The 16417-nt window shown below is 54.0% G+C and overlaps 1 protein-coding gene across 1 annotated transcript in view; it reads left to right on the top strand.

The window, feature by feature from the left end:
* The window catches only part of PLEKHG2 (pleckstrin homology and RhoGEF domain containing G2), a 64200-nt gene extending 48368 nt beyond the window's left edge, over nucleotides 1-15832 (top strand). Inside the window, 5 exon segments of the mRNA XM_048501760.1 lie at nucleotides 91-366; nucleotides 5430-6936; nucleotides 12492-13510; nucleotides 13513-13809; nucleotides 13812-15832. Of these exon segments, the coding sequence (XP_048357717.1) occupies nucleotides 91-366; nucleotides 5430-6936; nucleotides 12492-13510; nucleotides 13513-13809; nucleotides 13812-14654 (3942 nt within the window). The 3' untranslated portion in view covers nucleotides 14655-15832.
* Nucleotides 15833-16417: the final 585 nt, after the last annotated feature.

Genomic DNA, 16417 nt, shown 5'->3' with positions numbered 1-16417 from the left:
CTCATTGGAACGCCTGCTGTCAAGTATTGAGTAATGGTCTCTCCCGGCCCGCCTGACCCTCATTTGTGATGCTGCATTCTGTCCATACAGCATGGAGACAGCGATGGAGAACTCTTCCCAGCCTCCCAGCCCCTCCACCTTTCCGGCAGCTCCTACGCTCCGGCTCCCAGCATGGCGCAGGCTGAGCTGGGAGATTCTGACCTGGAGGAAGGAGAGGGGGAGTTTTCTCTGCCCAAAGAGCCCGTCCCTGCCAACCTGTCCATCACTGAAGAGATCCTGGAGCTGCTGAGTCAGTGCAGCCTGGACAAGGGAAAAGGGACTATTTTGGGACAGTTGAACCTGGAGATGACCAGCGTGGGTGCACAGGTAACCAAGGAGGGAGTGGCGGCTCAGAGTGGATGGGAGGGGGGAGTGTCCTCCTGAGTCTTACTCCAAGTTTTGGCAGCAGGTATTTTGGAGGTGTAAGAGCCAGCATGGTATAGTGGTTAAGGTGTTGGGCTGGGTCGGAGCTGGGAAACCCAGATTCGAATCCCCACTTGGCCATCAAAGCTTGCTGGCTGACCTTGGGCCAGTTACACCTTCTCATCTTGACTCTGGCTAGTATTTGGATGGGAGACCTCCAAGGAATACCGGGGTGATGCAGAGCCAGGCAAAGGCAAACCACCTGTGAACGTCTATTGCCTTGAAGATCCCACCAGGGGTCACTGTACGTCAGATGTACCTTGATGACAAACAAACACTGGAGACACGTTATATTTCGGCCCCCACCTGGTGGTTGGCAACCCTAATTACTGTTGCTAAGCCTGGTGCCACTAAACCACTACCCTCAACATACTTGAACCAGGAGGTCAGCCCTAGATATTTTGCTGCCTCAAACAGCTGCTTTGGGCTATCTGCCACCACCGGCTCCAATCATATCAAGCTCTTTTGAAGAAGAGTTTTGGATTTATATCCCCCCTTTCTCTTCTGCAGGCTGACAATCTCCTTTCCCTTTCCCCCCTCACAACAAACACCCTGTGAGGTAGGTGGGGCTGGGAGATCTCCGAGAAGCTGTGACTAGCCCAAGGTCACCCAGCTGGCGTGTGCTGGAGTGCACAGGTTAATCTGAATTCCCCAGATAAGCCTCCACAGCTCAGGCGGCAGAGCGGGGAATCAAACCCGGTTCCTCCAGATTAGATACACGAGCTCTTAACCTCCTACGCCACTGCTGCTCCTAAAGCTTTTGATCCTGGCTGATCTCCAAAGATCTCGAGGCAATGAGCTCTGCGGGCTTCAAAGGAATGGAGCCACTACTTCTCCCATCACCTGCAACTATACACCTGTTCCCTGAATTAGGGATTTGGAGCCAGAGTGCGGGAAGCATGGCTAAAAATGGGAGAGGAGAGTGCCAAGTGGCTATACTTATAAAGGGTGTGCCTTTCGGGTTTGTGAAAGTGAAGAGACAGCTTGCTTGCTTGCTTGCTTGCTTGCTTGCTTGCTTGCTTGCTTGCTTGCTTTATTTATTTATTTATTTATTTATTTATTTATTTATTTATTTATTTATTTTCTTAGGCTTTTATACCGCCCCATCCCCGAAGGGCTCCGGGCAGTGTACAGCATATAAGGATAACAATATAAGAGAACTAAACATTTAAACCTGTCAAGGGAGAGGTTGGCCGTTCTCCTGGTGTACCGGTCGCCTAGCGCACCCGGTGACGGCCTGCCGCAGCTGCTGGAGGCGGTGGGCCGAAAGGTGGACGTTAGATTCCCCCGACCTCTATTGTCTTGGGGGATTTCAAGCGTCCATGTGGACACTGCCTCATGCTCAGCGGCAGCGGACCTGAATTGTGTCATCCATGGCGACGCTGGGACTCTCCCTATTACACACTGGACGCCACTCATGAGGCTGGTCAGCACTTTAGGACCTGGTTTTTGGGTGCGGGAGTGAATATGGTCGTATCCTCTGTTAGCAGAGTGCCGTGGTCCGACCATTTTGCCCTGAGGGTCCGGGTGGATTTGCGGCGTAATCCCGGCTCTAGGCTGACGGACTTATTTATGTCCGCCCGGCGGAGACTTATGGAACCAGATAGGTTCCTGGAATGCTCATGCGGGACCCTGAGCCCTCTGGCGCCCTCGATGAGCAGGTGACAGACTGGGAATTCCAGGCTCTCTGGATGCCATCCGTGAGATTAAGCTCCCAAGCTTCCTCTCTGCGTCCCCTGCCACGTGCAGGCCCCTTTGGTATACACCGAGGGAGCTGCGCCAAAATGAAGCGGAAACTCAGACGGGCTAGAAGCGTAGTGTGGAGGAAGCTCATTGATGAAGGGCCGCCCGAGGAACAACTTATAGGACGTTTATGGAAGGCCTATGAGTTGGCGCACACGGGAGGGCGAAGAATGCCCATTTCTCGCTGCCCCTCCCTCGCATCTGCTAAGCTCCCGCCCCAGCACAACTTTTTTTCGGATCATTCGATCCCTCACCTCTTTGGTGGAGGGGTCTACAAATTCTCAATTGGCAATTGGCTGTGAGGCATTCTCTTAGAGCTTTTTTTGTAGATAAGAGTCGCATCCCTCCGCCGGGACCTTCCGGCCACGCTTTGATACAGTGAAACAGAGACTTCGAGGGCTCCTCACTCAGCTTCAGGTCCCTAGTCTGGACCGGGGTTTTCCCTACTCTGTGAGTCCTGATGTTGACAGGGCCCTAGCTGCCTTATTTAGGACCTACTACCTGTCCCTCTGGATCCGTGCCCCTCCTGGCTGATTAAAGCTTGCCGGGAGGAGTTACGACCCCACCTGTTGAATATAGTTAACTGCTCCGCTTGAGCAAGGAGTATTTCCGGGTGGGTTGAAGGAGGCAGTGGTCCGCCCACTCTTAAAAGACCATCCTTAGATCACTTGAGATCTGGCCACATTACCGTCCCGTTTCGAACTTGTCGTTCCTCGGGAAGGTAATTGAGAAGAGTGGTGTTGGAGCAGCTTCCAGGGCTTTCTGGAGGACACATCGGCACTCGATCCCTTCCAGTCCGGCTTTCGTGCTGGGCAATGGGACGGAGACCCGTTCTCATCGCCATCACAGATATGCTCCGCCAAGATGCAGCTAGACCGAGGCGGATCGGCGCTGCTGGTATTGCTTTCGATCTCTTACACAGCAGCGTTTGATGAATGGTCGATCACGACCTTTTGATCCACCGGGCCTGGCTGCCTTTCTGGAGTGCAAGCAGGGGCACAGTCCCTTCAAATGGATTGCCTCTCGTTTCTCCAGGGTCGGGAACCAGCAGGTATGGTGCTTGGGGATGAGGCCTCCCACAGAGCCCCACTTCTAATTGTGGGGTTCCCTCAGGGGGGGCCTTGCTTTCCCTCGCTCTTATTTAACTATCTACATGCGGCCCCTCGGCTCAGCCTGGTGCGCGGAGTTTTGGGCTGGTCTGCTCACCAATATGCGGATGACACCCAGCTCATTCTGTTGGATGGAGGGGGGAGCGACCTCAGCCTCTGCAGCCTCTACAGCACTGTCTGGAGTCGGTTGCTGGTTGGTTGAGACAGAGTAGGTTAAAGCTTAACCCAACGTAAGACGGAGGTCACTTTGGCTGGGCCGGGGGGAGAGACCGAGGGAATTTCAGCCGCCAAATCTGGAGGGGGGTCATGTTGGCTAACATCTCTGGCTTTCGCAGAGCCACCTGGGGGGGTCCGCCTGGACTCTTTCATTATCTATGGAGAACCAGGGTGGCCCATGTTACCCAGGTTGATTGCGTTCTTCCACCTTTCGCCAGGCACGGCGGCTGGCTCCCCTATCATCTCCCAGTCCGACCTTGGCCACTGTGATCCATGCGACGGTCACCTCGAGGTTTGATTATTGTAACTTCGCTCTCACAGCGGGCCTTCCCCGCTTCGCGACTGATCCGGAAGCTGAAGCTGGTCCAGAATGCAGCGGCACGGCTTCTACAACAAGGTGGTGAAGTGGTTATTCAGATCATATCACCCCTGTGCTGTGCCGTCTGCACTGGCTATCCCGGTGGAGTTCCGGATCGTTTTCAAGGCGCTGGTCTTAACCTTTAAGGCCTTCTGCGGCATGGGGCCCACATACCTGCGGGACCGCGATCACCCCTTATGTCCCACATAGGAATTCGCTGCGCCGGCAACGGCAGATCTACTGGTGACCCTGGTCTCTGCAATGATACGACTGGCCTCAACCGGGGCCAGAGCCTTTACGGCTCTGGCCACGCCCTGGTGGAATGCCCACCTCCGTTATGACTCTGGCCGGGCCCCTCGCGGGACCTTAATGAGTTCCGGTGAGGGGCCTGCAAGACGGAGCTTTTCCACCGGGCTTTCTGGGAGAGGCCGGGCCCGTGGATCTACTGCCCCCTATCGACACTGGAATTGAAATCAAAACTGAGACTGCCGTTCCATTCTATTAAAGCTGGGTCTGTCTTACTTATAAATTCCATCCCAGGCCCTACTTACTCCCTCCCCTTTTTCTTCTTTTAATGGCCTTCGGCGGGGCGCCTGTCTTAATTAATTTATGAACTGGGTTGCTTAACCTATAGTTCTGTAGTAAACTGCTGCTTAGTTCTTAGGTTTTAATGATTTTAGTATTTTATGTTGTTGATTGCTGTCTATGTAACAGCCATGTTGGAAGCCGCCTTGAGCCCTTCGGGGATAGGCGGCCTATAAGTTTAATAAAATAAAATAAATAAATAAATAAATAAATAAAAGCAGCGATAAAACTGTAAAAACTAATTCTAATAATTATACAATAGATCTCAATAAAATGAGAATATCGATGGCGTCCAGCATTCTAATTCTAAAATTCCCTCCCCCCAAGAGGGAGGAATGGCGAGTCTCATTAGATGACAGATGGCCCAGATGTCAAGGGCCAAAGGGGAGGGCACCATCAGCGGCTGGTTCCTCCGAAGGCCCGGAGGCTTTTACACTAGTTGGTCGTTTTCTACACTGGTCTTCACTGCTTCTCATTTTCATTGCTTCTGAGTTCCTGTGTCTTTGTGGGGCGGGCGAAATTCAGTTCTGCATGTGTTTAACTCCCTCTAGTGGGCGATTCAATTTAAAACATGTTTAAATCCAGCGTATCTCCCTGCAGATTTAAACTACAGATTTTTACTGTACATATAAACTTGATATCAATTTGACTGCTCTGGTCCAGAATTGGTTTATCAACCACAGTTGGACTTGACCATGGGTTCACATGATTTCCGAGTTTGGACGTCCCGGTTTAATTCAGCCTTCGCTGCATTGCCGGCTGGGATGCCGACAGAGTCTTTTCAAAGGAGGTGGGGGGAAATGCAAAAGCGATGGCTCCAACATTCGTTGAGGCAAAAGGGGATTTGCACCATCATCTGCGAGCCAAATCTGAGGTTCGCAAACTGTCCCTGGTTAAAATAAACATGGCTTCATGGGATGTTTGAATGCAGTCTTTGCTTTCTTGCCTTTGCACAGGATCAACCCCTACAAAACTATGCCCCGGGAGAACTGGAGGAGGAGAAAGTGGAGCTGCGCTTTCAGGAGGACACGCCCTTTGAGCCCCCTCAAGGATTTTCCCAAAGCAGCTCCCCCCAGGAACGGACCCCCCTGTTGCGTGGCCTCTCTTTTGCCAGTGACTCCTCGGAAGGAGAAGAGCAGCCACAGGAAGAGGCGAGCGTCCCGTCTCCTCTTCACGTCTTGGAGGAGTTGGCCTCGGATGAAGTCTGCAGCAAGGCAGAAGATGCCGGTGGTCTCGTCGACTCGGAGAGGGAGGCAGCCGACAAGGAGAGCCCACCGCGGGGGGATGGAGACTGGGCCGAGCAGCCAGCCCCAGGGCCCCAAGGCTCAATGGCTGGCTTGGATAAAGCGGAGAAGGGGTCCAAGTGGGCCTCATCGTTCAGCAACGATGACTGCCTGCTGATAGAGAAGATAAAGGGTTATTATGAGGGAACGGAGGCTCCGGCCAAGGGGCCCGGGCTGAGCAAGAAGGAGTATGCCCCCTCGGTGCCCATCGGTGTGGTGCGGGAGTCCATTCTTCGGTTCAATAGCATCTTACGGCAAAATGACGCCCAAGATGGGGCAGTGGGCGGAGCCAAGTCCAGGAAGCTGCGGCCGCCTCCCAGCATCTCCCGCCACAATCATCCCTGCAGAAGCCGGAGCCAGTCGGGTCGTGCCGAATCGCCCTCCTGCCACGAGGCTTCCAAGGAAGGGTGGCCTGTGTTGGCCCCAAGCCGGGAACACTCCAAGAGGGGGAGGAGCCAGTCCGATGGCGCCCAATCTCCAGAGAGATTGGAGCTTCCCTGTGGTGGAGAAGCCCAGTGGTTGCACCCCAGCTGTCCGGCTTCTGAGAAGGGGCAGAGCTCATTTGTGGGCATCCAGTCGAATAACACACAAAGTGACGCTGACCAAGAAAGGGGCTGTCAGAGGTCTGAAAGGGAATGTTGCCTCGACAGAACAATGGAACCTGCAGAATCTGAGTTCAAATCCTGCGCGGAGATCCGAAAAGCCTGGCAGGAGAAGGAGCGGACTGTCCTGGACACCCCAAAGAAAGGGGTCAAAACAGGCAGGAGGGAGCCGTGTTGCACCCCAGAGACCGCAGGGTACGCAGAGCCTCTGTGCATTGTAGAGGATTCAGACCTGGAGGATTCCCCATCTGTTCCAAACAGCAATATAGAGCACAGACCACAAAGCCACATGGCAGGGAGGAGGCCACTGACTGCAGTGGCCAATGGATATTCCAGCTACCTCCCCTCGCTGGACCTGTGCGAGAACGGAGGCCCGTGCCTCCTAGAGAACTCGGAGCGGATCATCAGTAAAGTCCACGCCTTGGCTAAGATGTACAGCGAGAAGATTAACCGGCTGAAAGTGCCCAAGAGGGGGCTGGAGAGGCCGAGAGAGCAGCCCGGGGCTTCCTCGAGGAGGGCTGCTGGCAGGAGCTTGGTCGGGATTCAGGCCAGGAGGATGGCAGCCAGCATCCCCCACTGTGAGTGAACCTGCGGGCTCGGGACAGACACGCGTTTGGGGTCTCTTCTGTCCAACCTGTGCCCGCTCCTTCCTGTCTGGGAAATCACACTCTATGGCCAGGCAGCTGGGGTTTTTTCTGTGGTGCTCAGAGAAAATATTCCGGCTGGCAGCCGTTGGTAACACGTCCCCTAGTTGCTTCTGGGTGAGGCTGGGGACCAAGAGGGAAGAGGGGGAACAGCGACCACTCGCTTTGCTCTTGCCCTGGGCAAGAGAAGGTTTGTGGGAAGGGAATGCAGACTCCTTCTTCCGATGGGGAAACATCAGCCCCCCCCCCCCCCCCGCAGGGAACCCAGCTGAGGTCATGCGTGAGCGTAGGATCCCTCGTTTCTCACTCTCGTTCTGTGCTTGAGAACTGCTTGTGTGTGCAAGTTACAGCCCTGCCGTTTCCCCAAGGGAATCTGGAGGCTGGCTTTAGAAGAAGAAGAGAGGAATAGTTTGGATTTATATCCCCCCTTTCTCTCCTGTAAGGAGACTCAAAAGGGCTTACAATCTCCTTGCCCCCCCCCCCCAGACAAACACCCTGCAAGGTAGGTGGGGCTGAGAGAGCTCAGAAGAACTGTGCCTAGCCCAAGGTCACCCATCTGGTGTGTATGGGAGTGCACAGGCTAATCTGAATTCCCCAGATAAGCCTCCACAGCTCAGGTGGCAGAGCAGGGAATCAAACCCGGTTCCTCCAGATTAGAATGCACCTGCTCTTAACCACTACACCACTGCTGCTTTCTGTTTACACTATACATATTTTGAAGAAGCAGAGAGAGAAAAAGGAATCTTTGGAGAGTTCAGAGTTTGAATAATAGGAACGAACAAACAAATGAACTCCTAAAAGGGGGAGGGGGGACTGAATTTTGACCTGGCAAAATATTTTTCCTGCCTCCTCTGCTCAATGGCCTATCCCAATTCACCCCACTTCTGGGGAGCAGCAAGCGGAGGAGGACTGCCGTCTGCATTTGCAGTGGCCGGAGGCTGGCTTGGTGCCAGGGGCCCTCACCCCCAGCGCGCCTGTGTTTCCAGGTAGCGTCGGAAGAGAGCCCTGTTCCCAGGATGGGAGACGCATCCCAGGTGCCCAGGCGCCAGACTCGGCTGGAGTCAGCGCAGCTGGTTCCCTAACACAATTAAGCACCACGTGCGCTTATTAAAGCGAGACAGTAATTAAGATGCAGGACTGCACGGGGATAGGAGTGGGCAGCAGCGGCAGAGGCAGGAGGAATTGCTCGAGCGCTGAACCTTGGAAAATATTCTTTGCGGTTGGCTGGCAAGTTTTCCTGTTTCCTCTCCTGGGTGAAAGATCCATTTCCTCTCTGACTTTGCACTCAGCTTCAGAACTGCCTTGATCTCGGTGGGGCAGCTGGCACCCGGGATCCAGCACGAGCTCTTGCCTCGCCCGCCTTTAGAATCAGGAGCAACCCCGCTGCACGGCCAGTTGAGGCAGCACCAGGGACGGGGGAAGGGGAAGGGGGAAACCAACGCAGGCTGCAGCCCTCCGGGAGAGTCTCCATTGCAAGTCACAGTGATGTGAATGAGCTGCCTAAGTGAACCTGTAGTTAGGCCCCAAGTCAGGGAGCAGAACAGCGGCTGTCAGTCAAAGTCAGATGACTTCTTTAATTGTATCCGTCAGTTCTGTGTTCACGCTGGGCTAGGGAGGGGAGTGACCTTATAATTAGATGTAGGATTACATTCTTATCAGTTTCGCCAGCATGGCCAACTGGCCATGCTGGCAGGGGCTGATGGGAATTGTAGTCCATAACATCTGGAGTGCCAAAGGTTCGCCACCACTGGCTTAGCCTGAATGACTCAGGCGAGCCGAGTCTCATCGGGTTGCAGAAGCTAAGTAGGACTGTCCCTGGTTAGTAGGTGGGTAGAGAACCACCAAGGGAGTCCCGGGCTACTGCACAGAGGCAAGTCATGGCTAACCACCCCTGACTGTCTCTGAATAGCCCAATAGCCTGATCTCGTCAGATCTTAGAAGCAAAGGAGAGAAGAAGAAGAGTTTGGATTTATATCCCCCCTTTCTCTCCTGTAGGAGACTCAAAGGGGCTTACAATCTCCTTGCCCTTCCCCCCTCACAACAAACACCCCGTGAGGTGAGTGGGGCTGAGAGAGCTCCGAGAAGCTGTGACTAGCCCAAGGTCACCCAGCTGGCGTGTGTGGGAGTGCACAGGCGAATCTGAATCCCCCAGATCAGCCTTCACAGCTAAGGCGGCAGAGCTGGGAGTCAAACCCGGTTCCTCCAGATTAGATACACGAGCTCTTAACCTCCTACGCCACTGCTGCTCCTAGGAGGGCCAACCCTTACTAGTACTGAGATGGGAGACCGCTGAGGAAGGCCCGAATGTTAGGGAGACTTGCCTTGAAGAGCAGGGGCACCATGTCAGCTCTGACTGGTTGGCATTTCCCACTGCCAGTCTCCGCTCAGAGGGCATCTCCGGATTTGCTGTGCGCCCTGCTTCTTCCTCATGGTTTCCCATCCGCTGGTCCCTGCCAGCTTAACCAACAGAACCGTTTAATTCTCAGATGAAATAAGATGCTGAGAGAACCATCTATCCCTTTCTAAGGCTAAGAATGCTGTCCTTGAGATTTTGACTGACAAGTCTGTGCAGGGCTGGAAGAGTGAGTCCTTCGTAGGCACCCGGCATTCCCAAACAGTCCTGAACTGCGGCCTGGCACAGCTGCTGAGAAAAGGGGAAGAGATCCCCTCCTGAACTTCCCTGATCTCTCGCCTGGATAGATCCTGAAGCCAGCCAATGAACAATGTTGTAGAAATCCTTTCATTTGTCAAGAAACAAAACTCCATCTTGCCCCGTCTTCCTCCCATCCTGTTCGGCTGAGTAGGAGGAGACGGATTTGAATCCAGCAGGGGACGGCGCCTGGTGTTTGCAAAGGGAAGGGAGGGGGATGGAGCGTGCCCCCGGCCTCCTCTGCTCTGCTGACCTTCTCCCTCCCCCACCAGGCAGCTGTGTCAGGAACATCTGCAAAACAGAAATCCTGCTGCGTTCTTTCCCCTTCGCTTCAACTTTACAACTTTCCCAACAGGAGCCTGTGAGGGGAGAGTTTCCAAAGAGCAAAGCAAACTTTAAGAACATAAGAACATAAAAACTAGCCTGCTGGATCAGACCAGAGTCCATCTAGTCCAGCACTCTGCTACTCGCAGTGGCCCACCAGGTGCCTTTGGGAGCTCACATGCAGGAGGTGAAAGCAATGGCCTTCTGCGGCTGCTGCTGCTCCTGAGCACCTGGTCTGCTAAGGCATCTGCAATCTGAGATCAAGGAGGATCAAGATTGGTAGCCATAGATCGACTTCTCCATAAATCTGTCCAAGCCCTTTTAAAGCTATCCAGGTTCGTGGCCATCACCACCTCCTGTGGCAGCCTATTCCAAACACCAATCACACGTTGCGTGAAGAAGTGTTTCCTTTTATTAGTCCTAATTCTTCCCCCCAGCATTTTCAATGAATGCCCCCTGGTTCTAGTATTGTGAGAAAGAGAGAAAAATTTCTCTCTGTCAACATTTTCTACCCCATGCATAATTTTATAGACTTCAATCATATCCCCCCTCAGATGTCTCCTCTCCCAACTAAAGAGACCCAAACGCTGCAGCCTCTCCTCATAAGGAAGGTGCTCCAATCCTTCAATCATCCTCGTTGCCCTTCTCTGCACTTTTTCTATCTCTTCAATATCCTTTTTGAGATGTGGCGACCAGAACTGGACACAGTACTCCAAGTGCGGTCGCAACACGGCTTTATATAAGGGTACTAGCAGGCCCGGCTATGTGTTGCTGTGGCAATTGTCCTTCTCATCATAGTCCGCAACCCACACAGATGTCCATGCAGGACCAATGATCCGCAGCATAGCCTTTTGGGGTGGTCAAATGGAATCCCTCTTTCCCTTTTCAATTCACATCGTTTTATGGTGCTGTCTTGTTTTTTTAGTATAAGGTAACCCTTTTCATTCCACAATGGAACTGTCCAGAGTGCGAATCCCACTGTCCATGAGGCTGTCATCTTTTAGCACACCTTTTGCTCCTTCGTCAGAGTTCCCTCCCACAACTTGTTTACTTCATTTATACCCCACCTTTCCCCCCAATGTGGACCCAGGGTGGCTTACATCATTGTCACCCCCTCCGTCTTATCCTCACAACAACCCTGCAAGGTAGGCCAGGCTGAAAGTGGTTACCTGGCAAGCTTCCCCGGCAGAATGAGAATTTGAACCGGGTTCTCCCAGATTGTAGCCCAGCTCTAGCCGCTACACCACACCTGGCTTTGCATTGTTTTCTCTCCCTTCCTATTATCAAGGTGTAAGTCCACTCAGGGATGGAGGAAATGCTATCTGCACATGCTCAGGCAGTCACTGGGGCCCCAGGAAGAGAAACACAAAACTCTTAGATCCTGGAAATCACCCTGACTGGTCAGATCCGCGATGAGTAAAGGCCATTCTCAGAATCTAGGTTTTTGCTCATGCTTCGAAGGATGTTGGTGTCAGGTCAGATTGGCTAGCTTTGGCACTCCAGATGTTATGGACTACAATTCCCATCAGCCCCAATTGGACTACAATTCCCATCAGCCCCAATTGGCCATGCTGGCAGGGGCTGATGGGAATTGTAGTCCATAACATCTGGAGTACCAAAGGTTCGCCACCACGGGGCTAGCGACTGAGAGGATTTGCTGCCCTTTTGCCGTAAGTAGTTTGGCTCACTTCCTTGAGGGCATCTAGATTCACTTCTTGGTAAATGGAGAGCATCTGTCGTAAAGGATGGGAAATAATTGAAATAATAATCTCAACACCGCTGGCAGTCTCAACGGCAGAAGCTAGCCTGAGAGGAGGGGAAACCGTGAATAAACAGCTCAGGCACGTGGAGAGAGATTTCAGATGGGCATGGATGGCTTTTAGGTGGATTCAGTCCCATTGGATCTATCAGAAGAGGGGCCAGGTTTGATAAAGGGGGGGGGGGGCGGTTATCAGACAGGGATGATTCCACAGAGGGAGTCTTCGGTTTTAATTGATTAGCCAGCTGCCGTTTACTGGATTAATTGATTGAACCTATATGCGCAGCGGCATGGCTGAAGTTCTTTTTTCGGCTCCTGAAGACCAGCTTACAACAGAATCTGCGAAAGGACAGGTTTCCCCCCTTTCCTCTTCATTGTGAAGGTGTTCCATCACAACTACAAAGAGTTTCCAAACAGTAAACCTGGATCTCCCTGAACAAGCAGCCCCAACACCCAAAGAGGCCCCAACCAATCAGTGCACTGAAGCCTTAATGGTTTAACCCAGGGGTGTCAAACTCGCAGCCCTCCAGATGTTCATGAACTACATTTCCCATCAGTCCCTCCCAACATGAGCATTGGCTATACTGGCAAGGGCTGATGGGAATTGTAGTTCATGAACATCTGGAGGGCCGCGAGTTTGACACCTGTGGTTTAACCTACCAATGAAACAGACTGATGGTCAAGATTTTTCCTCCTTGGAAGGCAGTGGGGTTTACTTGCGTCCTCTTGACTCTGTCTCTGTCTCTCTCCCCGCAGGCGAGCCACGAATCTATGGCCACGTCCTCATCCACGAGTCTCTCCAGCACATGATTGGTGTCCAGGAGAACATCCCTCTCGTGGCTGCCACCCGGGGGACCGCTCTTGACCTGCACAGTGAGAAGCCCCACCCACGCCTTTCTCCGGCTCTCCTGGGGCCACTGTGGCAGGCCTCGCAGGGCCCCGATTCCCAGAACCGGTGCATTGTGTCAAATGCTTTGCTGCACTTTGGCAGCGACGAGATTCCTCCTGCTGCTGCTGCTGCTGCCGAAGACAGAGGATGCCCAGCAGCACGGTCTTCTTCTCCTGCATGCAGCGTGGAATCTGGGATCCCAGCAGACCCCAACAAGGAGGACCGTGATGTGGGGGGGCCTCCTGCGCGCCCCAGATCCTTGGACGAGGCAGCCCTTGTGGGCGCAAATGCAGAGGACTCGGAAGGGATCTCCAAGCCAGGCAGGGAGAGGAAGGGGGCCAAACATCCCTTTGGGGCTCCTGAGATCCAGCCCGGGGAAACTGCAAAGGCCAGCCATGCCCTGGAGTCCCAGCAGAGCCGCAGTGCCTTAAAGGCAGAAGATCTGGCCGTCTCCTCTGGCCCCACAGAGGAACTGAAGCCCACGCCAAGTCTGGATCTCCTCAGTCTCACTTCACCCGCAGGGAGAGACAGGTCGCCTCTCTGCTGGAGCAGTTGCTTCCGAGGCAAGGGCCGTCCCCAAAATCCTTTTTTGGAGCAGTGGAAAGGGCACCCAGCGCTTCCCTGGAGATGGCTGAGCACAAAGAAACAGACGGACAGATGTTGGGCCCGGGTGACAAAGGGGCCAAAGCCCTGCCAGGACACTGCACCCAGGAAACCCCAAGCCCCTCCCCTCTCCCCCAGGCTTCGAGAGCCACAGTTCCCCTCCCGCTTCCCTCCCCTGAAAGCGCAGAGGCAGCGTTGCTCAGTAGCGTCTCAGTCCTGTCACCTGCCAGACTGGCAGCCCCCATCCAGGAGCCCCCTCCCCCAACGCACGGCTTCCCCCAGGCTGTGGTAGAGCCCCCAGTCTCCGCCGCAGAGCAGCGTCCGCCCATCACGCCTCTCCCAACGCTGCTCCCCTCTTCCCCGGTCCGCCGGTGCCTTTCTTCCAGCGCCGCTGCCATCTCCCGGTACCTCGCCGCTTCCTGCATCAGTCAGAGCCTGGCTAGGAAAAACGGCGCCCCTCAGGCTGAGGAGCTGCAGGCTCCTTGTAGGCCTCTCCCGGCCAGCCAGGCCCTTCCAAGATACGCAACAGATCCTCTGGCTCTGCTCCCCAAAGGGGCACCCAAAGCCCCCAGCAACTTGGCAAAGGCCCGGTCTTCACGGGACACTTCTCAGGTCGGGTGCACCCCCCGCTGCTTCGGTGCGCGTCCTCCGTCGCCCGCTCGCCAGCGGGCCTGGTCAGTGGCAGGCCAGGCCCCCGAGCAGTGCCCTCGGTTCTCTTCTGCTTCAGAGCCCAACTCCCGGGTCCAGTCGCCCTCCCACTGCTGGGGTTTGGGGCTGGGTCTTGCTCCCCGCCCCAGCTTTGCGCAGGCCCCCCCAGGAGTGCATCGCTCACCTCCCTCCCTCTCTGTGCCCACCCCCCTGGGCAGCTGCCTTCCCACGTTGCCTCCCCGGTGCCACAGACCCCGAGCCCTGCTCCATGGCCAACTGACTGGCCACAGTGTGGCGGTGGGAGGCCTCAAGGGAACAGCCTACCCAGCAGCGGGCTGATCGAGAGAGCGGCTGCCAACGGGGACCGGGCCTTGCCGTGGTGTGCCGTGGGGCCGACCTGCCACAGCCCTGGCCCGACGCCTGGGGCTCATCTCAGCTCTCATGAATTCGGCAGCATCAAGTGGCCAAATGTGCCGGGTCTGTGTTCGAAGTACGGGAGCACCGAATGCAGGCCGAGCTCTCATGAGAAGGAACCCGAGGGGGGTGGTTGTCTCAAATTGGACCCCCCTACGACCACGGAAGTGGCTCAGTGTGCAGAGAAGAGCCACCAAAAGGCCAGCTATTCCACGACGGTCAACATCCAGATTGGTGGCAGTGGTAGGATAGCCTCCTTCAGCAATGCCCAGGTCAGTTTGACCCACCCGCTTCTGGCCACCCCGGAGCAGCCAAGCGTCAGGAAGGTCAACGTAAATGCCTTGGAGGCTCCGCAGAAAACATGAGTTTGAGGCTGCCGTGGCTCAAGGCAGCGTTTGGATGTTCTAGGACCAAACTTACCACTGTGCTCCAAGAAGGCTGGGAGTGAGCAGGGGTGGGAGAGATCGCGGGAGGTGAAGCGCGCAAGGCCAACTGGGTTGGTACTTGGCCAGCGAGCCCTGTCAATGAGGATACAGCAAAGAGAGAGGGGCCGAGAACTTGTTGCCACGGGAAAGACCGTTTCTTCTTTTGGTCCCACTAAAACACAGCCTCGTTCTGCCTTGTTTGCAATTGAGAGTGACTTAGTAGTAGGGGTTGCCAGCCTCCAGGTCAGGCCTGAAGATCGACCAGCATCACAGCAGAGCTCCAGACGACAGAGAGCCATTCCTCCAGAGAACATGGCTACATTGGAGGGTGGGCTGCTGAGGTCTCTCCCCTCCCCAACACCAGCCCCACACCCACAATCTCCAGGTATTTCCCTAGCTGTAGCTGGCAACCCTACTTACACCCAGGCACTCCTACTTGCAGGGGATCTTGGCTTGTTGGGGGTGGGGGTGCAGGGCCCGGGGGTGGGCTGCTAAGAGAAGCAAGTGAACAATCAGGAATTTTTTTTGAAAAAAAATTATCCCAGTGTTCAGGTTTTCTTGAGAGAGAATCACAGAAACTAAAGGCATCTTTTTAAAAAGGTATATATCTGTTTTAAAATGTACAGCTTCAGGGGGAGCTATAGAGTTATAGCAGAAGAACAGGCAAGCCCCAAAATCCAGGAAAAAAAGGAATTTCTCTAGCCAGGTGTCAGTACGTGGTTGTCTGTTCTTCTTCGTGCCAAATGTTCAGGAAGAGCGTTTCTTGGACCCTCTTCCTGAACATTTGGCATGAAGAAGAAGAGCCAACCGTGTACCAACACCTTCATTTACTTGGCTGAAAAGTGGTATTGAAATATGATAAATTGGTCTTCTCTGTGGGTCAAATCCCAGCTCTAAATCCAGGTATAGTTTATCTCACCCCCTTTATTTATGCTGCCCACCCCCCTTGAAATAAACCTCCCTTTTTTAATGGCCCTACCGGCAATTCTGAGGCCGAGCACAACCTTTTGGCTGGACTGGTGTTTATAATTTCTCTCTCTCTCACCCGCAGGTGTGCTGTTGGGAGCTGTTAATGCTCTCAGAGAAGCATAATAAAAGCCATTAAGAATCTGTGGAAATAGTTGTGGTTTATATTTCTAAATTATTTAAGTTTCCTTTTCCGCATGTAGCTCTGGATTGCTTAATGAGATTTTAAAATGAAAACTTTCTCTGAGGCTCCCCCCACCCCAACCCTCGGAGACAAGCCCCGGATAATGCCATCCCTCCTTTCCCCCCCCCCCCACTTCTTCCATAAAGAGGAAAGACGCTGTTGCTCTGACATTTCGAGTTTCCATAGTTCATATTGTAGCAGATGTTTGGGTTGGAGGGTCCTGATCTGGGGAGAAAAGGGCAACTCGTGGCTCCTTTTCAGCCCACCCAACTTTGCCCACTTCTTGTTAGCTCGGCAGACATGTTGGAAACGTGCCTGATAGGATGTAGTTCTGTCCTGGGAAAACAAGAGGACGAGTTAGGGAGAGCTGGCTAAATCAGGAACAAGTGATGTGAATGCTCTACCTGAGATCCAGGTAACTTTGATGGATGGACGTCGTCTGATTCAGCAGCTTCATGTGTTTATGCTGAATATTCCAGCACAAAAGTGGGGGGGGGGGAGGAGCTTGTACTTGAGACTTTGGAGAGCAACTGTCTCACTGACATATCGACCC

This window comes from Sphaerodactylus townsendi, linkage group LG06, assembly GCF_021028975.2.
Source record: "Sphaerodactylus townsendi isolate TG3544 linkage group LG06, MPM_Stown_v2.3, whole genome shotgun sequence".
Lineage (NCBI taxonomy): Eukaryota > Metazoa > Chordata > Lepidosauria > Squamata > Sphaerodactylidae > Sphaerodactylus > Sphaerodactylus townsendi.
The sequence above is the reverse complement of the archived record's forward strand: the minus strand, read 5'-3'. Positions and strand labels throughout refer to the sequence as shown.